The sequence below is a fragment of the Pelmatolapia mariae genome, linkage group LG16_19 (genome assembly GCF_036321145.2).
Source record: "Pelmatolapia mariae isolate MD_Pm_ZW linkage group LG16_19, Pm_UMD_F_2, whole genome shotgun sequence".
Lineage (NCBI taxonomy): Eukaryota > Metazoa > Chordata > Actinopteri > Cichliformes > Cichlidae > Pelmatolapia > Pelmatolapia mariae.
In genome coordinates this window covers 50,010,506-50,034,014 of record NC_086241.1, presented here as the reverse complement: position 1 = coordinate 50,034,014, position 23,509 = coordinate 50,010,506, and the positions used below count along the sequence as shown (strand labels likewise).

Below are 23,509 nucleotides of genomic sequence, written 5' to 3'. Positions count from 1 at the left end.
TTCAGTTCTCTGCATCAGTTTCTCTTCAGTTGTCCACAGTTTTCTATTTTGTTTTGCTGTTTTCAAAAACATCTGCCATCTCCAGTTTGTTGTGTGGTTTTTTCCTTTAGTCTGTGCTACATCATGAACTCTGTCTTCTTTGACTGTATGATCTAGCTTGCGTTGTAGCTGTTTTTCTGGACAGGTTACACTTAAAAACCAAAGGAAGGGAAAGATATTGGCTCCAGAAGGCAGCCGGGGTTCCCATTTCTTGTGGTCTCATTCCAAAAGATGTCTCTCTCAGTGGGTTCTCGCGAGTTTCAGCTTCTGGATGCCTTATGCATTTGGATCTCCATCGAAAAGGACAAATAAAAGAAGGCAAGTTAGGTTGGAATACACCACATTCAAACAGAGTATGTATTAGATCAACAATTTCCAAGCCTACCTACGTTAAATGTGTAGACTGTATCTTATGTCTTCTCTTCTGCCTGACATTTTAGAGGTGAGCTGAGAGGCAGCTCTCTGAACCTCCAGAAACCTGCCCTAGAAAGGGTTAAATAAACTGGATATTGAAATCAACTAAGTTCATTTACTCCAGCACTGTAGTGAATTATAATAATGAGTTATTTGTACTTTACTGAAATATTTCTAGTTTGTTTTGCTGCATACTTCTGCTTCACTGCCAGGAAAATTCCTTTAATGTCTCTACTACTTATGTGCTATTAAATGCTCAGTATTTTCATATTGTCGTAAAGATATTTATAACTAAAGGAACTGACCCATCAGTTTTCGTTGGAATTGGTGTTTTGTAGGTGATGGAAGAGTGGATGCTGGGTTTAAAGCCAAACACTCTAAAAAACAAAGAGTCACACAATTGTTGGGTCTATGCTTTTATTTGTTTCTGCAAGTTTGCATCTCCTGGTGGGAGCTTTTCTGTTCTCTGTAGCCTGAAAATAGATCCCATTGAGGGCCAGTCATGGCTGTAGACCACCCCACTTTCCACTCTACTGGCACTTTAATCAGATCCACTGGGAGACAAGAGGAAGGGCTCAGACTCACAGCTGCCTCTCTCTTCCTCCTTTCTCATCCACCCCATTTTTCTACCCTCTCCCACTCGCTCTTAAGCACCGTTGCAGACTGTTAGTAAAAATGTATGATTTAAATTATTGATGCTAAAGATGCACTTCACCTCTTCCATACTTTGTCAAGATGCTTTACCTGAATTACTTTGCTCGTGCCTTCTTGGCAGGTTGTAAAAAACCGGTGGACATCCCCATCTGTGAGGTCCCTGTCCTATAAAAAACACATCAAAATTCCTTATTGGAATTGTTTGACATAGCATGAAGGTGACAGTGGGTTAGCAGTGATATTTTTTTTATTTCTATTTTTTTTTTTTTTTTATTACTGTGGCAATTTGATTGGCAGTGCTTGTGTGGCCAATTTGAAGGGGCAGCAGTTGCAGTGCCTGAGGAGAGATAATGACGGGATGTCTGGGTAATAATCACAACCAGTCAGAAACAATAATGCAGAATGATGTCTCCCAGAGTCCCAGCGCAGATGTGAAATGTTTTAAAAATGAACCAGGCAGCACGACTAGTCTGTTTTAGTTAAATATATTAGGCAGCTAATTTTGCCAAGCTAACCCAAGGTCTTCTGGGTGGAGGAGAATGAATGATGCTTAAATTGTCACTTTATTTTGATGGAAAGTTCCTGCAAAGCGTGGGTCTTACAGCACACACAAACACAAAATCAGTAACACATAGTGATGAGTAACAAAACAAATAAATCATAACTGGGAATGAAATTTGGCGCAGACTGACCTGAAAGCAAAGAAAGAGTTATTTCCTGCTTCAGTGGAGGAAAGGTTGTGCTTTTCTCTCCCACAGATCCTGGTGGCAGCTCCACAGCGTGTGGCAGAGCAGGGACTGTCCATTGTGGTTTTGGCTTCTGAGTCTTTTCTTGCAAAATATTACATGGGGCCACTTTATGCAATCCTGGTCTGGAGTGTGTAGAGCCCATTGTCCTGCTGTCTGTCCAAGAAGCTGACACTTGCAAAATACTTCTCGGTCCAAGCTATATATGTAAAGTTTAATAGTTACAATATCTGTCTTAAAGTTGGTTGTTACTAATGACCTCAGTCACATGATGGCTCTGTGAGCGTAGATCCACTTGTGTTAATATTTCTGTTCCTTTTTGCCCTGTCCTATAAAAATGTCAGTAACTTCACTTTTAAAGGAGTCTTTTCAATTTGCATCATTTGCTTCAGCTGCTTCCAAGCAAACCCAGTGGTCTTCACATCCTCAGCGGCTTTCAAACTTATGATTTGTCCTGGAGCGTTGTTGTGTGGCGCCCAAGTAAAAATGCAATAACACTTTTGGAAGAAGTGGTTAAAAGAGTAGGTGTACACTCCATCCCAACCTGACTTTCACATTATAATGAGCTAGGTTTCTATGGCAACTCTCCCTACAGGTTACTTTGTAACTCATAAGTTAATGCTTGAAAGAGCCTGTTATTTTCCTGCACCCCTTTGCTATCTGAAAGCCCAGAGGGAGCAGAGAGGGAGCCAGGTTTGTTGGGAAATTGTTTTCTGACTGAAAAATATGACTCCAGTAGAGCTCATAAAAGCACTGGCGTAGGAAAAAACTGTTACAGTCCTGGTTCCTATTACGCTGCATAGAGGAGTTGTTGTGCATTTTTTTTCTGTGCTTGGTAATATTTGGAATTTTTTTAAAGACTGGTATTGTTTTTGTTATCATGCTAGCCGCATGAATCTAGGGATGGCAGTCCCAGTCTATCAGTGTGTTGGTATACTGCTTTCACCTGACTGAAATATTATGTCAAAGAACTACCCAGTGTGATTTTGCAAAGCCACTTGTGGTACCCATTTGCATGATTATAGCGCCACCTTGAGATGGATAGATGTTTAAATAAAAGGTATTGCTAAAATATCTTAGCAATCAATGACAGAAGGTGCCCGTGTCCGTGGCTGCTAAACAAGCCCAAATCATCACCCCTCTACCACCGTGCTTGACAGCTGGTATGAGGTGTTTGGGCTGACATGCTGCGTTTCTTTTTTGCCAAATGTGGCGCTGTCCATTATCACCGAACCCCTCCACTTTGGTCTGGTCTGTCCAAATTGTCCACTTGTTCCAGAAGTCTTGTGGTTTGTTCAGATGTAACCTAAGCCATGCGACAGGGATTTCTCCTGGCAACCCTTCTAAACAAGCCATACTTATTCAATGTTTTTCTAACTGTACTGCAATGAACCTTAATATTTAACATGCTAATCGAGGCCTGTAAACTCTGAGATGTAGCTCTTGTATCCTCGGACGATTGTCGAATTGTATTGATGCACACCTGAATGCTCCACACCAGCAAAACTGCAAAACTTGTGCTTTGATAGAGGTGCTCACACTTCAAACAATCAAGTGCATGTGAATAGCAGCACCTGACTGCTACTTACCCTCTTAATTTCTATAGAGGCATTATAGGTGTTTTCACAGGACTGCATATAGTTGTACTTTTTTAAACATGACTGTATGTATTTTACAAAATACTCTTTCTGCAGCTAAAGATTATAAAAGATCCGTCTGATTAATCTGTTTTATCAGTTTCTAGCTGGATACCAGTGACCATTATGAAAGTACAATTTGAACATTGCATTTTTTTCCTTTTGCTTCTTCGACATCATTTATTTTAATATGTTAAAATGCCACCACAGTTGTTTAGCTGAAACTGTCATCTCAGCAAATGCTTCATTAGAGGTTTCGACTCACTGACTGTGCTCCACCATAACAGCACTGTAGTGTGACTCTTGGGATTGTCTGTTTTCCAAATAGTCCTACTGATGATCTCAGTAGGACTATTTGAAAAAAATGTTTCTCACCATGTTATGAGATATTAAAAAAAAATCACAGTGACAAGATCATAGCATATGCTCTGTAGGAAACCATGTCCCGTGAGCTTTGACCATTGTTAGACATTTTCACCATTAATTGTGTGTATCTGTGAAAAAGGAAAAATTACAGTTAACTGTCAGTTTTCTGTGTATTGTGTATTTGTGTGTGAGAAAGTGAAGAACAGCACTGAAAAGCTTTGTAATTCTCAAAGAGAAGAATTCTGGAAAGTCATCACTGCTGAATCAGAGCAACACAGAGAATACTAATACTGAATGAATCACACTACTTAATTTTGCTAAAAATACTTGTCCATGAGCAGTTAATGGTCAAAGGGACAACAGTCTGCTTTAGTTCATTCTGATAGGCTTGTTTCCATCTTTATAGACTAGCTTGACTAATATTATATATTCAGTAAATAATTTGTAATGGCAGAGGAGATTCGATTAAATAAAATTTTTTTTAATATTATTCTACTGATAATGTGATTCAGGGTGCAGAGTCATTTGCTTTTCTTTTTTTTTTTACATTTATTTGTGTCAAATACTTAAATATACAGTCAGTTTGTCAGTTCTAAAATATTAGTCTAATATTAATACGAAAAATGTGTCCTCATTTCAAAGCTTTGCTTAGAAACAGTGGAGCCGTTGCTTTGCTCTTTGGGAAGTGAAGCTTTTCCAGCACCATTATCTGTATATAAATGTATATGAATGCTTTTCAGTTATCCAGGCAATCAAGTTCTGAAGCTAGAAGTTTTTCCAAAAATATTAGAAATAAATACATACATTGTGACATTGTGATATGTATACATAATACATACATGTGATCCTCAGTTAGATGCAGCTTTTTTGTGGGTTTTAAGACTTTTATTACAAAATCAAAAGATCCTGTACATTAAGCATAGTATAATTGTCATTCTTCTATATAGCGCTATTCAGTAAGATTTAAAATTATTACTCTTATTGATACAGATCTAAATAAATATCATAAATATGTGTAAGACTGAGCCAAACTGGCCCTGCTGACAGTTATATTCACAGAATACAGTCTGCAGAGCATCTCAAGGGGGAGCCAGTCGGCTCTTGGTTTGGGTGCGTGCGAGGGATGGAGCGCGGCAAGTATTTCAAGAAAGTAAATAACACTTTCAGCTCTTTCAAATTGCATGATCCATAAATGTTTTCAGTTTCCCCTGTTGTTGTGAAGTGATAGAAACAGTACGTCTCCAGAGTGAAGTTGAAGTTCAAGACGTTACTGCCTCACTTCCTGATAGATGAGTCCACATGGACTGAGCGTCCCACCACACCTCCAGTGTGGGCTCTGGAGAAATGTGGAGTTTCCAGACTGGTTAACGGAGGTCACTATCAGAGCATGTCATGCCAAGGGAATGGAGACAGTGCCATTTGCGCGACTGCGGCTTCGAGTGTGGGTGCTGGAGTCTGTGAGCTCCTCGCCGTGGTCCTCTGACTTTTTGTCCGCAATGGTGGCCAAGAAACGCAGAGTGACTGAGTCCCATTCCTCTGGCAGCAGCATGAGCAGGAAGCCCAGGCAGATGATGCAGGTGGCAGCCAGTCGCACCACACTGAAGATCACCTCATGTTTCAAAAGATCTACAGCTAGAGTAAGAGGGGAATAAATATGGGTGGGAACAAAAGAGGGAGCCAGAGAGCAGGATGGGGATAGAGAGTGTGAAGGATGAGAGAGAAACACAATCAAATCGAGATTAATTACATAAAGTAAGATAAACCACAGGACAGTGCGGCTGTAGGGGGATTAGTGTAACAAATGCAGCTTATAATCAGCACAAGCAATCCACTTTATCCTCTGTGTCTTTGCGGTCTGGAGCCCTGGGACAGGTTCCCGTAACCCACTGACCTTCATACAGACCGTTAAGGAAAAGAACTCGTCTGCAGGCATTTGTGTTGCCTTGGGAATCTGATCCTCCCTTAGCAAGAGGATGGTTGCAGGATCTGTCGAGGCACACTGATGATTGGGTTTCCGGGACAAAAGAGGCAGACTTGCTGTGTAATCTGTTTGCTACAGTGGCCCTAAATGCTGACCTCTCAATACAGCGCCACAGTATGTGTGGCCGTTTACTCCATTTTTTACAATCATATTATTTTACATTGAAATGATCAGTGAATGACAGATAATAGAAACCTTACCTGCATTTCCCGGCACACTGAGCAGTGTCCCTATAGAGATCAGAATGGGGTAAGTCAGTACCACACCAACATGGACCAGGATGTTGACCACTGCAAAAGAAACAGAAGACATTTAAGGTAAACATGAGGATGAGTGACAATTTTGAGGGTATTAGGTAAAATCTTGATAAGACATTTTCTGAGCATGGTTGTGCTGAAAAAATACAGCACAAATATTTCAGACTGCTGATCACACAATTATTAATAATAAGATATTTTTTGTTATCGTTTGACATGTTACAGCTCAAACAATCTGGGAACCTATTAGCTTAGTTGTCTGACCTAGCCACTGGGGATGGCGGCCAATATTTTGTAGCTTATGGTCTTGCCAGGTTATCTGGAAAGTGGATAATGGAGGTCCATTTAACACTTCCTTCCACTCACCATTATTTATGAATACACATATATTTCAAAAAGCTAATAAAAAGCTAAAATGTTGTCAGTCGATAGCTAAGGTTCCATTACTGGGGCTATAAGCAGACAACAAACGGAAACCGGAAAATTTCCGATACTTAAAATAATGCCCTTTGCCTACAGATCCTGCATCCATATTCAGACAATATAAACATCATATCCACCGAGTGACTGATGGTAATTATTAGAAATGAATCCCTATAGTTATACTAAAAGCCTTAAAATGATCCAAAAGGTTTGTACATGTGGATGAAACCATCCGGTGTATATGCACTCTCACCCAGCCACAGTCCTGCCAGTCCACACATGTATCCCCACGGCAGTGAGGAGAGTGAGCCCCAGTGCTCTACCCTGGTGAAATACAGGATGAGGGGCACACAGGAGATGAAGATGAGGTTGAAAAAGCCCATGGTGGAAAGAAAATGAGCCACTTCTCCAAGGTTGGCGCTGCCTAAGAACATCTTGAACAGCACCTGGATGGTGAGGAAACAAAGCTAGAGTTGACACGATGCAATCAAAAACCAAGCATAGCTCAGACTGGAACGGGCTTATGAGGAAGTCTGACCTTATAAAGAGCCGAAGTTGAGGCTGAGCCCACAGCCAATGCCACACCCACAAAGGAATCACCATGGAAACCATCAGCATAAGCCATCATGACAATACCTGTGATGGCCATTATGGCAGCCACAATCTGCACATAAAGACATAGATGACACATTTTGAAGTAGTAAAAGCTTGTGTTAAACAGGTAATAAACAATCTCCTTCTTGTTTTCATACAGACCCGAACACCCATGAACCGGTCCTTGAGGACAATCCATGAGAGGAGAAAAACAAAGGCCTTGTGGCAACAGTAGAGGGCAGAGACATCAGTGGCGGTCAGTTTCTTCAAGGCTAAGAGGTACAGGTAGTTGGTCAGTGTCCACAGGATTGAGAAGGGTGCTGTCCTCTTTACAAAAAGCTTGAGAGTCATTCCATCCTCCCCAAAGAGCTTGCTGCACTCCCTGTTAGAGAAAAACACCAGTAAAGTCTTCTGAATGGAAATGCTTCATTGTTGGAAGACTGTGTTTAGAGAATGGACATGATGGTTGTTTGGCTCTCACAGGCTTGAGGGTGGTTTAATACTGGTTCCAACTCACTAAAAAACAAAGCCTCCTGGGGCTGCTATTGAAGCTTTTCAGGTAAAATGATAATAGATAGGAACGTCCTTAGATATCACATTCAGCTAACTGTGTTTTTACATCTTTTTAAAGGTTTACCTGAATTTCTGGATGGGGGTCTGCTTCTCCCGTGTGGTGACTACATGTCCCGAGTAGTAGATGGGGAAGATCAGGATGTTCCAGTTGCTGCTGAACCAGGAGATGAAGAAGGGACAGGAGAATGACTGGAAGGTCAGCTTCACCACCTGAGTGGTACCCACCCAGGAGGAGGAAACACACAGCACCATCAGCAAACCACCCAGCACCTTCAGAGCCGTGTTGGCGCATGTATGGAAGGACTGGCTCTCCATACTGGTCTCACTTCCTGGTGTCTCTGCGTGAGACTCTGAGCCATCCTCTCCTAATGAGAGTCAAGAAGGGAGGAGAAAAATTAAAGGAAATCCACAGCTAGCATCAGATATCATCTGAATAATTTTGATTAGTATAATGTTACAGAGTTTAAACTTAACAACTTTTGTATTTTTTGCACCACTATATATAGACTTCAGTGCTGCCTGCATTGTGGCTTCCTGACTGGGTTCCAGCACATGAGCTTCATCGATCAGTCGTCCTTAGTGATCACTACCTCAGTTTGCCTTTCTTGCTGTGGTGGCACAATTGAGGCTCCGTTTAAAATGCATCGGGTTAACACGGTGCACGCTGCACATGCCATAAATAGCTTGGTTGCCTCATGATGCAGCATGTACTGTACTCCCTTTGCAGCCAGATGTGCACAGAAACCGGATGCCAAGAGAGCAAAAGTAAACCTAACCACATGACAGTCAACATGAAAGTCAGGCCAACCTTGGTGTTCATGGGACACTGTTCATGTGTCACTGCTATGAAAAGGAATTTACTGGAACTTTACTGGAACATCCAAATCACAAAGGTTAAATGATACGTATGGCCCAGTGCCTTTATGGATGATCAGAGAAAGCAAAGTGGGATGTGTGTGAGCTCAGATCCGTTCTTTACCTCTCAACAGTGTGATCAATTTACACCAGGGCAGGAATAAAAGATGACATGTGCTGGCTGTTTGCTGCCTGTGCTGTTTGCTAGCTCAGCACCTAAAGCTCTGCCATTTCCACCACAGACACCAGAGCCCTGCGAAACACACTAGAACTTGTACCAGTAGTAGCTCTCCTCTACACAACATCTCAGGGGTGCTCATTATTGCATGCGATAGTCTTCTGTTTGTTATCTGCAAAGAGACCTCAGCAGGATGTCAAGCAATGGGAGCACAAGTCAGTGACGTGTAATGGAAATGGATTGTACCAACAAGTGCAGTAAATAATCATTTCTTACATCCAACGAAGCTGTAACACAGTGTGTGGAGTGCAAACTCTTTGATCAAACAGCCATTTTATTAGTATGACAGCTGGTAGAAGTTTATTTTTTGTAAAGTTCCTTATGTGATCAGATGCCAGTATGTGTTTTAAAATTGATTACCTCTTTTTACAGGATGCAAACAGAGGAAAACGTCACCAAACTTTGAAAGTAAGTTGATGAGTAACTTCATAAAACAATCCAAAGTCTTGCCAAACATAGTATATATCCTTTATAAGTGCATGAGATCATCGCCGGCACTCAGTGGCTGAAAAACTGCCCAAGAGATTATAAAATTGCAGATTGGAAACAGTCATTACTGGCAGCCGTCTTCAATCAGTTCAGGGATAGAAGTAAAAAATAAGAACATAAAAATGCTCCTTTGCAATTAAAAGTCCTGCACTTAAGATCGTATCAGTGTATTATCCTCTAAATGTACTTAGCATCAAATGAAAAAAGGCACTCTGAAGAAAACTGGTTTCCTGAAACTGAGTATCAGTATCAACTTTTGCATTAGTGATACATCAGTGCATTTTGTAGACAGTTTTAACTTAACTTTATATGCATTATACTTTGTGTTCCTTTAAAGTTCTGTTCACTGCAGAAAAAGATGATAAATGGGGTTGGAAAAAAGAAAAAAAACATGTTTTTCAATGGTCAGTACACTAAAACACAAAATAATGATTTTAAGTAAAATGTAACTATAATAAATAAAAGAAAAATATATGCCAGTCAAATTTCATTTGACCTGGTTCCATTAAATGTAATATTTCAAATTGTGAAATTTACACGTAATCAAATGAATTAAAGTCAGCATTAGGGAACAAATTTTTTTTTGAGTGTAGTAGTCTCTAGGCAGGTTAGCTGTGCTTAGGGTACAGGTAATGGGGAATTTAACAAATATATATTTTTTTATAGTAATACATTTTTATTCCAGTCTGGGCCTCAAACATTTATTTAGATGAAACCAAATGAGTATTTTAAAAGAAAAAAAGCATTCTTCATTATAGACAAATAAGTTAACTTGTTTTTCATCTGCAAAGCACCAGTGAGCTTTCTTGTTAATGTATTGGTGTAAAAAAACAAACAAAAAAACTGTGGAATGAGGCATATTACAAATTTAGCATAAAATGGAAACATCCGAGTAAAGTAGCTCCAATAAAGCTCACGTAAATGTATTTTCCAACACTGCATCGCTGCAGCTCTGACCGTCTGTCCACGGTGCAGAGTGGAAAATTCCCTCTTCAATGACCACTTACACTTTGAAGGCTTTTACGAGCCTTCAAAGTACAAAAGAAAAATATTATTTAGCACCCAAAAAATTCAAAAGTAATAATGAGTTCAACTTATACACCCCCACCACAAAAATTGCTCATGGGAGAACCCCACTTCAGGGGATGTATTAAAGGCAAAAAGCTCACCATCGATACAGTTTCTGCAGCATCATCGAGGGATTTCATTTAATTGCATTCTGTCACAGCAAGGGTTCTTAATCAAACTAATGAACCTGGTGGTTGCTAAGTGGAAAAAACTGAGATCTGATATTTCTGCAATAGAGAAGCAGCTCTTTTATTTTTTATTTATTTATTTATTTTTTTTTACTTTAGGTCTGTTTTTCTTCATCCACACAGCAGGATGGTTTGTGTTTCACAGCACCGACAAAACCTAAAGCTTTTAGTGTCGGATGCAAGCTTTTCTGTCCTGAGGTAAAAGCCACAACAGGCTCATCTGATGCCAAGACGCAGTAATATTATAACTCTACTATTCCCCTGTCTCATAAAAGTTGCTCCCATTGCCAAAATTGTATTCTCATAGCAGACAGTATTATTGCTGACAAATATTGGTGGTAAAATTTTGCAAAGGAAACAATAATCTCTGCTAAACGCAGGCTGACAACACAGTACTGCAGGAGTGAAGGTAAATTCAGTCCAACTCAGGGCAAGTTTTATGAAAAGCTAAAATGTACGGTTAGTAGTGTTAAGGTATCTGTATATCCATGATGAATAATTAGTTACTTAGTGATGGGGTGGGGGTTTTTTTTAAGTAGTGATGATCAGTTTTGGTGTTTTGGTAGGTAAAATGTGATTGGATAAAAGAATGAATACATGCACAAAGATTAAAATCTACAAGTCAGGATAAAATGAACAGAATGTGTTAAATGTAACCCAAGAAAAGCTAATTTCCTCATGTCAAAGAAGCATCCACTGCAGTGATACTCGGGATAAAAAAGTGTAATATTTTGAGGTTTTTTATAGTTTTACAGGTTACACGCACAGTAGCTTATATTAGTTAGGACATGTAGTCAGAGTATTTGGAAGTGCTAGAACACTTCATTGCAGAAAACCCAGTGCTGCATAGCATCAGTCACCACTGGCACCCATTTATCCATTCATCGTGACGCAGTATGCTTCTTGAACCTCACTTTTCAATCCATTTTCTCCTTTATCGCCACCACTGATGTTGCATGGCAGTGATTAATGGAGGCCCGTTGAATCCAATAAGAGGCTCATAGTCTTGTCTGCAGTTTTTAGCCAGCTTAGCACAGGTCAAAACGCATTAAGTCTTTATCCAAATTAGGCCTGAAGATGAGACATGGATATCATGATGCTGATGAAAAGTTGATTAGTGGCATCACAGTAATCTCTGTTAACAGAGTTAAAGGTGGGGGGCTAAAATGTTTAATCAGATGAGGGGGAACAACAACAGGCCCGCTACCATGCTTTACACACTCCATTACCATTACACTGCTACCAGGAGGCTGAAATAATTGAAAATGTTTTTTTACAGTATTCAAATTCAAACGGTTTTTAGATCCAAAGGCTGCTCTCACATAAATGCAGCACAGATATAATTTGGAAACATCCATATTTATTAACATCTCTATATTTCCTATGAAGACATACAGACGCTACATGGCACTTTGGTGTATTTGATACCTTGTAGGAAACAAAATGTCACTCATGACCCTGAAAATAAAAGTTAAGCAGTTTGTCTTATCTTATTTTGCTATTTAAACACACAATGCATACAGTATACTCCAGTACAGTATAAATGGCATCTTAGGTCTCTTTGGATCTTTCAGTTTACCTTCAGAGTTAGGGCAGGTCAGGACCTGAGTGCTGTATGAGCTGAGAGGAGCCACTCGGGCTGAGTGCTTCTTCATCCTCCACTGGGGGCACCACACACTGTCCTCCCCTGGAAGTAGTGTGTATGTGAGTTTAGAAGTGTTGCTTGGCTGCTGCTGCAAGCTCAGCAGCTCCTTCAGCTTGCTCCGTGCATCCTCAGACTCCCAACTCCTCCGCTTTTTCTTCACACTCTTGGCTGCCTCCTCTTCCTCCTCCTCTTCCTAGGTCTCTGTCAACTATTCAGTCTCCTTCCAGCACTCCAAGTCCTGACTCTCTGTTCCTCTCTAGCCCAGCACGTCTGTATAGTGCCACAGCTCAGTGGTGATAGTTCAGTGGAAGTGTAGCGAAGTGGAGACCCTACAGTTGCTCTATCATGCCGTGATCCAGCTCTGCCAGTGTCTCCAAGGGAGACTGAGCTTCAAGTGTGTGTGGCATGGTGCAATCACTCCCCTCATCTCTTTCTATCCTCCCCCTCCTCTTTTCATGTCTGTCTCAGTCACTTTTCCCTCCTCTTCCTTTGCTCCGCAAATCAGCAGCTTTGTTTGGAAGGTAACCAAGCAGCTCAGGCTAATTTATGCTGTGCTAGCTGTGCCCCCTCTTTTCCTCCTCCCCTCGCTTTTCTACCTGACCAGGCTCTCCTCACTTCTTCCATCCCTCTCTCTCTTTAATCTCCCTCCCTGTACAAACTCTTGTCCTCTGTCTTGCAATGCCTCTGTCTTCCCTTGGCACCTCTCCTGCTCTTGACTACCCCTTGAGAGTCAGATTATTAGTAGAGCTCTCTCCGTCTTGTTGCCTCAAACCCTGCAACATTAGTCAATTGAGCGATGATATGAAAAAGGCAAAAACCATGTGCATACTACACAAGAATACATGACAATTCCAGACATTTAAATCCTGTTGTGCACAGAGGTCATCTTAGGTCTCTCAGAGGGAAAATACGCCTTTTTACCAACGTAATTCACACTCCACTACTATATGTTTGCATTTTATTATTGCACGGTACTCATGCGTTATATCCACATTCTACAATCTGAATCTGAGTTATTTAAAGCAGAATACATTATGAGTTAGTAAAACAATCGTTTACAGTGTTCTGACTCTGTTTACTTAAATGAAGAATCACACTGGTTATCTGTTGCTGAGTTGGATGGAAGTCAAGAGCTCCCCTGTTATTTTTATAATTTCATGCACCTAAGAACTCAGGTTGAGCAAAGCAGAGGTACTTCCCCTCTGTATCGTTCCATTGTACCAAATTTACTTGAAGGCAGAAGGTAAGAAAAGACTCTACATAACACATAGATCACCAACATACGGTGGGCCAGAGAGGTCAAACGCATTACAACGTAAGAAAAGACCAGCAAGTACAGAAACTACAAAAACACACAAAACAAGTTGAAGAAAACAAAGCAGAAATAGAAAAAAACCCCTCACGAATCACAACAGAAGTGTGTTTTGTGTATCATATGAATCACATTGTTAAAACACACATTACTGTTTCCTTTTTCTCCCTTACAACACAGATGAATCCACAGCGTCTTTTAAGTGCGTCTCAGTGCGATCCTTTCCGTGTTTTGGTTTCTGTCACTTCAAAAGCTTCTCAGGTTGCATTATGTTTGACCTCTCAGGGCCACCATACCAAGAAAATGAAAACACTTTCCTACAAGAAAGTCCTAATTTTAAAAAATTAACAAATGTCTATTTATGATAAATCACTATAGTGTGGTTCTTTAAAAAGAAAAAAATCCATAATCACTGTAAGCGCTTTTGATAAGAATTTATTTATTTATGCAGAAATTTCTGTGCAGGATGTTAGCTGTTTATTTATTTATTATATGCTGGTACTTTAACGAAGGATTTTAATATTTTATCCGTCACTGCTGCACAGTCAAGGGAAACCCTCATCAGCAGCTATGTTGATGATCGGAATAGAGTTTGTGAGTCAGGCTCAGGATTATAGTCAGTCAGGAGTTTCCATTTCAAGGAAAGCCATGCAGTTATTCAATCTGATGCTGTGGTTTATCTACCTGAAGATTTAATGGACCTAAATATCACTCTGGCCTCTACGTCAACAACATATCAGTGCCAAAGTATATGCGGTCAGACACATGAGGCGATGCAGCCAGTAATATAATATTACTATGAAATCTTACAGTAAAATCTGAATTGGAGAAGCAAGAACAGCAGCAATGTGACCTGAGAAACAGGAAACAGGGGAACCACTCAGTACAGAACTGCAATGTGATTTTTGCCTAAGTTGGCTGGCTGTGAATACTGAAAGCTATTTGCAGCGTGTCTGCTCCAGGATTTCTGTTAACGTCTGCCTCCCGTTTCAAATGCTGATCAGCCAAAGATCTGGCAAAGCTACAAAGGGCATAACAGATCAGAGTATTTGTTGTGCTTTCTTCAGGCTGCGAGAGAACAGAAAACAGCACAGTTATTGTTTGGCTGTTTGTTGCAAGTGAAAAAAAGACACTGAAAATTTGGGGCCACGTTCCAGTAACATTATGGTAATTCATCTGTTAGAGTTCAACACTTTGTAAAAAGCACTTCTCTACTGTCATTTTTTAGGATGATGCCGTGATGCAGGCACATTTATTCCCTGGGGTCACCCAATTACAGAATGAGTGTAACAAGAATACTACTGCTTTAAATTATGCAACCAGAATCAGCATTGTTTTAATATGTTTGCACATTTAATGTGTGACAAGCAGGACTGAATAGCGTAATCCAGGGACAAGCTGGAGGGTTAAATGTAAAAATAGACCTGCTGATGAGAGGAGCCAACACCTAGACACCGAGGGGACAGAAGAGCTACCCAGTCAGCAAATCCTGGGATTCGAATCAGTATCGGATTAAGAGAAATACCTGGAGAGCGGTCACTATAGGAGGCCACAGTTCAATCTCAAATATTGGACTAACAACTCTAAGTTTTAAGAAGATTATTACTTTCTCTATCCTGCGTTACTATACTGTTCAGCCTACATCTAACTTTGGATGCTTTCTTTTTTGTTACATCTGTAACTGCTGAGAGGAAAGTTACTGATCATTCATTCCCATTAGACTTTTACAAGTCCTTTACAACCCATCTGCATTTTATTCTACAATTCAAGCAAACCATACATGAACTTCAATCATTCGATAACTCTCTAACTAAGAAAGAAAGAAAGACAGAAAAGATACTAATAATAATCCCTTTTTAGAGTAGCTAATAAAATGGAAAGTGTGTCTATATAACAAAACAGTCTGCAAGCATAACTGATCAAAGCACAATATACCACAGCATCCTCCCTCTTTACCTCCATAGCAACACCGAGTCTCCTGTGCACACTGACGCACTCGACCCATTCAGGCTCTTTTGTCATTCAGATTAACTAATGCTCAACAGTTTGCAGTAGACGGGTCTTTGTCTTTAGCACCTCTCTGTTACTCATCACATCTCAACAAGGTCCGGGAGCAAAGACGACGAGCACAGGGTGCTAATTTTAGCTGAAAAACCTCTGAACAAATTTCAGTTGTGTATCCAGACACGGTACCTCACCAACTCAACCCAAGGTACTGAGAACATTTGAAGATGAGGACATCTAGTGGTAAACATGATTGGCTGCATTACAGGTGGGACAGGAACACGGGAAAAAACTTCTTAAAGAGACAATTTTCTCCCAGCTTTAAAGGGTTGTGTCACTCACATTTCTGCACTACACAGTCAAAGTTATGGTGATTTTTTAAATTGAAACAATAACAAAGTACATTTTAAAATATCAACATCAGTGTGTGTTAAACTAGGCCCAGTTAGCATTCACAATTAATAGGATTTGTCCTTCTGAGCCAACTGAACAAAGCAAGGATATGACTATTACTGTGAGTTTAGGAAGCTAACTTCAGTGGGTTCAGTCTGTTACTGTGGGAACTATTTATTTTTTGTTTACACAGACCTACACTCAATTGGTTTTTTTGTTCGTTTTTTTTGCTTTGTTTTATTATATTTTGTTGTTTTCACTGCCTTAGACATTGAAAACCTACACGAGTTTCAATGTTCTTTTATGTTAAGCAAATGGAGCTTGTTTGTAATGAAATGTGTTCCCCTCACAAAACAGATACCCAGACCCATGCTGCTTTCTTCTTTTGTTTGTGCTCTATCACTAAATTTAATAAACAAGTAAAATGCACAGACATCCCATACCTGTGGCGTGTGGCCATTTGACTGTGGAAACTGTGGATACGCCTGATTAATAACAGCACAGATACTGACTTTACTAAGTAGATCAGTTTGGGAATTTAATAACATTTTGTCAGTGTAATAAAATATGGTTTGGTCATTATTTCTGGGGTTTGTTTTGTTGGTCCAGTTCACAAATAAATAATCCCAATGACTTTCTAAAAATGCTGGAAACATTTTTACAGCTGGTATCTTGTTACTTTTATTAAATGTGAAAGGTTTATTGATGTGATTAGATTTAAAGACCACAAGAGGGCAATGTTTGGCTGCAGCTCATGCCTCAGTGTAGCAGCAATGCACGCACACACACATACTCCCTTCCCATATTATGTAATGTTACTTTGCATGACAGCAGTTGGCTGTAATTTATATGCTCCTTTATTTCTTACTGTTCACTCAAAGGGCTTTTACACTACAGCCATTAACCCACTCACACAGTGACAGATGCATCCAGAGCAGCTGGGGTTCAAGCGTCTTTGTGGGCGATAATCTCTGCAATTGCCCCAAGATACTTGCAAAACAAAGTTCCTAACCATAAATTGCTGAGGTGAGCTAAAAAAATCTTTTTCTTTTTTTTTTTTCCAATTTTATCACCTGACATGGGCTGCAATACTACAACACCAAGTGTACAGTCGCACAAGAATAGGTCAGCACTTCTGTAACTCTCATGGAGAAATATTGCACCCATTACTCCCAGGTTAGTTCTGTGCTTTCGCAGGAGCATTGAGGACTAACAGCACTCCAGGAGTCATTCAGGCAAAGCTCATATCCCATTCGTTGGCCTGGCTATAAATAGCACAGAGTGAGCAGACATGGGAACGGGACGGTCCAAAATAAGTATGTGCACATACAGAATGTTTGAGGAAGAAAAGGGATATTCATCTAGTGTGAACACTATCTGGTTTTAAAACACACACACAGACAGGCATGTATAGATTCACAATCATCATCTGTCCTCTTTCTTTATGTTTCTAGACTTTGTCTGTGGACAGAAGTAGACATAAAAACACACTGCTCTGTGATAAATGGTTGCCTTTCCTGCCCTTCATCTATATAATTTCCTTCTGAGTGCTCAGGTGTGCCCCTGCTTTACTGTGACGCCTGCAGTGAAAAGGATATAGGTCCAGTACTGAGTGGGACTTCAACTACAAGTACCTGCAATTTCTCTTGCACCGTACCTATTTACCCAGCGGGGAGCGCACACGCACTACACACTTTTTCTAAATTACCACCTCAAAAAAGACACCCAGCAAATTACAGCAATGTTTTCCAGGAGGTGCTGAGGAAGCATTTGCCTCACACACTATTGTTCTGTTAGAATTTACTTTCCTTTTATTTTCTCATTAAAAAAATCGATTCCATTACAGCTTCTCTCTGGAGCACGCGTTCATAGCTGTGCAACCATGTAAGTAGCGGATCAAGAGATATTGCACCTTGCTTGTTTAGAAAAGCATTTACTTTTTCCCTCTCACATTCTGTCACCGCATGCAGCCATTGTGTCATGACTGTACTGTATGCATTAGAGTCCGGACCCTGTCTCCAAATGTGGTCCACAATTCCCCTCAGAGGCATCTTCTAATTCACCACAGATGGCAAGTGGCAATACGAACAAACTGGCAACAAGATCTTACTAAATATATCATTACGCCATAGGCTTGGCAGGACAAGCCTTCTGTTCTATTTAGGTGCTCCTTTGTCTTATCCTTTATGGAAAATGATACTCACCAGCTTGAGGGACATGTGATTCAAAGTGTAAACAAACCACAGTACTTGAGTGCAATGCTTTCAGGCAGCAAGACGCAGCAAAGAAAGAGACTTTGCGAAGAATTAGCAGGATGATGATGTGCAAATAAAATGTAGTCAGATTAGCAACTGCGTGTTTAAGAGCTGTAAACACAGGAAAAACACTGACAAGCTGCACTGGAGAGCACCTTGTATGGACTTTCATTCATTTGATGGATAGATGGAAAAAAACAGGGGAAACAGATCTATCTAAAAAATGGGAAATGTCTTTCAGGTCAAAAACAACCTTCTGACTGATGCACTTTTATATCCTTGGTACGGCTCTTGCAATCCACACCTGCTCCCTGTATTTCAAATAATATCACAGACAGCACCCCATCTTTCATTTTCACAAGTACAGAATATATTAGACAATAAAATAACAGACTCAAGCCTGCAAAAAGTGGAAACCAGAGCATCACCAGATACTGATCTTCATTATTGTTTAATTTGATGATTATTTTTCGTTTTTCTTTTTTTTTTCTTTTTGCAGAAATAGATGATGAATAATTTAGCCTGTGTTGTCAGAAAATAATGAAAATGCCTACTGTTCTTCATGTTGGCATTTTTACTTAAAAATAGCTAAAACAATCCTTCAATAATCAGAAAAAAACTCTTTTTACTGGCCAATCAGTAATCAACAACAGCACCTTTTCATCTCAGCCTTCTGCGATATTGATGCATCGGAACATTTGCACTATTTAAAAACTAGAAGTAAATTTCAATGATGCCAGTGCTACTTCAAGCTTCTAAAATACAAAATACTAAAATACTTCACTTTTTAACTTTATATATTAGAGCCAGTCATTCAGTACTGGTTACACAACTCTGGTGCTGTCTCAGAGGCCTTTGAACTGTTCAATCTGTTTTCAATTGAAAGTTTGGACTACTCCTGATTAATCAGGTGTTCTTCTAATAAATTAATCCAGACAAGTAGATACATTCTCAAGTAAAATGTGTGATTGCATTCATGGTTAATCTACTGCAACTGACACCCCTGATAAACAGGAGGCGGTTAATGAAAGACAGGCTCATTTCGCTTTTTCTTTCCGCAGCCTCTATCTAAAAAGCCATTGAGATGCTCCGAGCTGATCTGAAAGGGCCTCAGCTGGAACTGTTCTTGATTGAATGAGACCCTATCAGGATGGCAGTATTTCCTTTGAGATTTCAAATAGATTTGTCACCGTATATCACAGAGCAGGGAAGCCATAACACTGAGAGCACATCGTTTTCCTGCATGTGTATTTAAGTCAGGAATTTATGTTTGAACTTTTATGTAGCAGCCAGAGGGAGATGTTGGGGAGCCGCTGTTGCGTGCCCAATTTAATTGAGGTTAAGGGTCTCAGCATCTGAATGTCAAGACACTCACATATACAGGCCTGATGACCAGCTGCATTTTGGTGAATTTATTCAACGGGAAAAAATCCCTTTAAAAGAGAAACGACATAATATCGTAGTGGTTGGGGCAATTATGCAACACAATGGTGAATCTGTGCCTGCTCCGGTGCTTTAGGCCTTGTCAAATCCTCTCACCTCACTTCATTACTATAGAGCCATTTATGATAGCACTGATTGGCTTTCAAAGAGCTTAGTGCTTTTCTCCCCACTTTTCTCTCTCATAATCCCGCTGCCAATGGCAACACTCGAACAAAACCGGAGGGCAAGTTTTCTAAAGATCATCCCTGAACAAAGTGCACCATCAGCTCTCTTCTCCAATCACAGCCATTGTCTCAATGTCAGCAAATTCAGAGCAATGCCTGACACAAATCAAAACCTCTTTGACAAGAAGAAAATTATAGAGAAGCTTAGCTAACACATACACGCACTGCTGTATTTGAAGCATGCCAGGAGATAGCTGGTAATATTCCCATCCATCACAGGAGAAGCTGTGAGATTTTGAATAAACAATTGATTGGGAGTGACTGTTCACAGACTTCGCCAATGTGGGGAATGTGAGCGCTCGATAGCTGGCAACATTAGAGTACAGTTCAAGCAGTCACTTAACTGCATGGCTCTTTGCTGTGTAACTGCATTGTCTCGCAGCGCTAGATTTGGTTTGTATGCCTCTCTCTGCCCCCTTACCCCCCCTCTCTAACACAGTGCCTAAGAGATGGACGGGCCAGCTCATCACCCACCCTCCAGCTGACAGTGGCAGAGATGGACACTCTGCTGCTCCTTAACAGCCATAATTAAAATCCAGTTTTCATTAACCAATTTTGCACAAGGCCTAATTACAATTAAAAAGATTTGGCAATTGTACACTGTTTCTTCCAAACACCGAATTACAAGCATTTTTGCTTTTGGCAGCTATAACATGCTTTGATAGGCAGCACCGTTTTCCCACAGTCTTTAATTTACGCAGCATCACACTTGCCTAATAAATGCGTGAACCTGTCACATCAACAAATGACCACATCAGACTACTTTCTTTTTCTTTTTTCTTTTTCTTTTTTGGCATCTTTTCACTCACTTCTATGACTGGAGTATCCCGGGTTGTAGCCGTAGTAGCCGGTGATCCTCAGAATCCGGTCCTCAATGTCGTGCAGTCCGTTGGCTGTCGCTTTGGGGCTGCTGTCCGTGAAGACAGCGCAGCTGCCACCGGTCGGCGTCGACTTGCCCGGCAAGTGTGTGCTCTTCAGGGGCTCCAGCCGAATACAAGGCTGGTCTCCACTCTCAAAAACACTCTCGGTGCTCATCATTGTAGGTCTCAGCGGGAGGAGATGAGATGAGACCGGGGACGAGCCTTGAAAACCATGCGAGAGACCTCCGGGGCTGCATCAACAATTAGCAGCAAGAGGAAGGCATCCAGACCCACATCCACATTCCTTCAGTGATGCTCTCGGACGCAGAGCAAGGTTATCAAACTCAAACAGCCTGGCAGCCGTGAAACACCAGGGGGCGTGTCACTACTATCACATGCGTTTTTATGCGTGTTTAATAAAATAAGAGACGGCAAACTTGGCTGCGATCAGCGATGAAGAGCAGAGGAGTCCGCTTATAGCAGTATCTATAAAATGAAATAAAAAAGCAAGGTGCTTAAAATAATCACTAAAATGAGTTTTCAGTAATTAGTTACTCTAATGCGTTTTTTATTTCATGATATCTCTATAATATTCCATATTGCATCGGTCATTTCAGTTTAATGAAAAAGCTAAATTGTATTTTTCCACTATTTTGGGGTAGTGGATCTTTTGACTTCAAATTGCCGCTTGGTATCGCTGTTATATTTCAGTTGATGGCTGACATCCGCTTTTGTTTCCTTCTCTTCTCCTTTGTCTCTTTATTGAGTTCTACTGAAGAAAGAGGGGCTTTATTTAGGAACATTTTATTTATATACTAATTTTTCCCAAAATCAATCGGTCTACAGCTGGGTGCCGGGGGACACATCAGACAGAAACTGATTAAATAAATCTTAACTTCTCGTTTAACCCAACACAAAAATATCTTTTAAAAGACCACAAGCAGTTTATTTTTGACGCTCTATTTTCAGCACGTATTCACTACCTCCTCTGGCTCTCTGATATTTGTGGACTAATCCTGGACCTCTCACTGACTTTTCTGTTTGTTCTTAATAAAACATGCGTGTGTGTTTGGCACAGGTTTGTCTCACAGCTATGGGCCCTTGAATGTGTGTTATTTTTCTTATTGTCAGCCTTTGTGTAAAATGTCTTCTTTTAGTATAAAAGCTTGCAGATTATGAAGTTTGTGCACACTGCTGCTCACCATAGCAAGTCAAGTTTTTTTCTTACAATTTTCAAGCACTTATTATGAATTTTATTCTAAGGTAAACCCCCAGAACAATCTCTTTTCCTCAGCTGGCCACAGGTTCTTGTGCTGGCTCAGGAAAGCTCCACTTGACTGGATCTCCCAGCTTGCAGATACTTGGAGAAAAAAAAAATTCAGAAAACTGGGCTCCAAATCCAGTAACACAAGATGCAGTATTTCAGTGTCTCTGCGATACGCCTCTTTTCCAAGTCCTCCCCTCTCTGTGTGAAATCGATTCCCAGTGTGTGGAGAATTTGTGCCCCTGTTGGCATTGTTGTGCAGACACATGCTGGGGTTTATGATGCCCTTGGACTGCAGAAGTGCTTCCTCCCCCTGTCTTACTTACTAAACCAATCTCCACCTCATGTTCTTTTGTTTCAGTTTGTTTGCACTCCAAAGCACTTATCTCACACATTCAGTTCATGGACAGCTTTGTGGCTACAACAATGAAATGCCAATGCCCAGAAACTTTCTCCTCGCCTTTTTGTGAGAATTGCTAATTTATTATTGGACACTTTCTTACAAGTCTGTGCAGCTCAGTCCAAAAAAAGTTTTAAAAAAAGTTTTCTTCATGTGTCTACTTTTGTTACATTACTGTATAGTTTATGCAATACAATATCTAAACGGCTACAGTAGCAAATTTTGCATTGGTTTGTGCCCTTTCATGTCTGAGGTGCTCGTCAGAGTTACTATTTTCTGTCAGCTGTTAATGCATGAAGAAGAGTTCAGCTCAGGGGGGAAATTGCTCTCTGACAGCAGCAGGCTTATTAAAAGTCTTTGCAGCTATAACCCACATTAAGAAAGCAGTTTATGCATGAACTGTTACAATGCAAGACCTGGCATTTTGAATTTTAAATGCTCGTGCTCTGTGTTGTATGAAAGTGTCATCGCAAAGTGATCTCTAAAGAAATCACTCCATCTTTGAAGCAATATCTTAAAAGCTATTATGAAAAGATGATCCTCGTATCGACTTTAATAGGATTTCTAATTGTCCCCCAGCAATGAGGCTGACCTCAATCTCAGACAACATGATTATCATTCAGAGCATCTCCCTGATGTGAATCCTCAGTGCATGATAAATTACTGTCTCACCTTCCTTTCTTTCCACCTCTAGTGCGGGAGAATAAGTGAGAGGGCCTGAGTCTAAAACTCAGATTGTCTTATTAATCAAATCTTCAAATGTTTCTCACTTTTTGGTGTGCCGGAGAGTTTTTCATCTGTTAATATACAACAACAGCATGTACAACCGGTGTGTGCAAAGAGCACGGGTCTAATATTTGGTGCTGAGAGCTGAGAACATCAATCAAATGACAGTTTAGCCATAATAGCACTCTAATAGCTCCCTGACTCTTCTCCTCTGTGCTTGTGGTATCCAGTCTACCACACACTATAATCCTTTACCTAAGTGGAATAAAAGGACACACTGAGGAGACAATATGTCCCATGTGACTTCATCCCAGACCAACCCCATCACACCAGCACCTCCCACAGAGGCTCAGCAAGTCACCTTAGAGATCAGTGACTGACTCCCCAGCCACCTGCTGTATAAATATTCAATGTGCACTAAAGATAAACCTGGCTCGTGCACGGAGAAAGAAAAAGAGGGC

General features: G+C 40.5%; 1 protein-coding gene across 2 annotated transcripts; it reads right to left on the bottom strand.

Annotated features, from left to right (window-relative positions):
- Positions 1-4,432: 4,432 nt before the first annotated feature.
- slc35f4 (solute carrier family 35 member F4) lies at positions 4,433-20,974 on the bottom strand. 2 transcript variants are annotated; one of them, XM_063498713.1, is made up of 7 exons: positions 20,608-20,974; positions 7,749-8,049; positions 7,274-7,493; positions 7,056-7,181; positions 6,771-6,963; positions 6,038-6,127; positions 4,433-5,488 (listed from the first exon to the last, which is right to left on the bottom strand). In XM_063498713.1, the coding sequence occupies exons 1-7, from the start codon at positions 20,834-20,836 to the stop codon at positions 5,247-5,249; spliced, it is 1,401 nt and encodes a 466-aa protein (XP_063354783.1). In that variant the 5' UTR covers positions 20,837-20,974; the 3' UTR covers positions 4,433-5,246. The 2 variants fall into 2 exon arrangements, with proteins under 2 accessions (XP_063354783.1, XP_063354784.1); XM_063498714.1 differs by lacking the exon at positions 20,608-20,974 and adding an exon at positions 12,102-12,466.
- Between the last annotated feature and the right edge of the window lie 2,535 nt (positions 20,975-23,509).

Excerpts from the sequence above, each read along its gene's own strand:
- slc35f4 (XM_063498713.1), bottom strand. The coding sequence starts at position 20,836 with ATGATGAGCACCGAGAGTGTTTTTGAGAGTGGAGACCAGCCTTGTATT. Across the intron at positions 7,494-7,748 it reads ACCCCCATCCAGAAATTCAG|GGAGTGCAGCAAGCTCTTTG; the intron begins GTAAACCTTTAA and ends TTTCTCTAACAG. Across the intron at positions 6,964-7,055 it reads CAACTTCGGCTCTTTATAAG|GTGCTGTTCAAGATGTTCTT; the intron begins GTCAGACTTCCT and ends CTCACCATCCAG.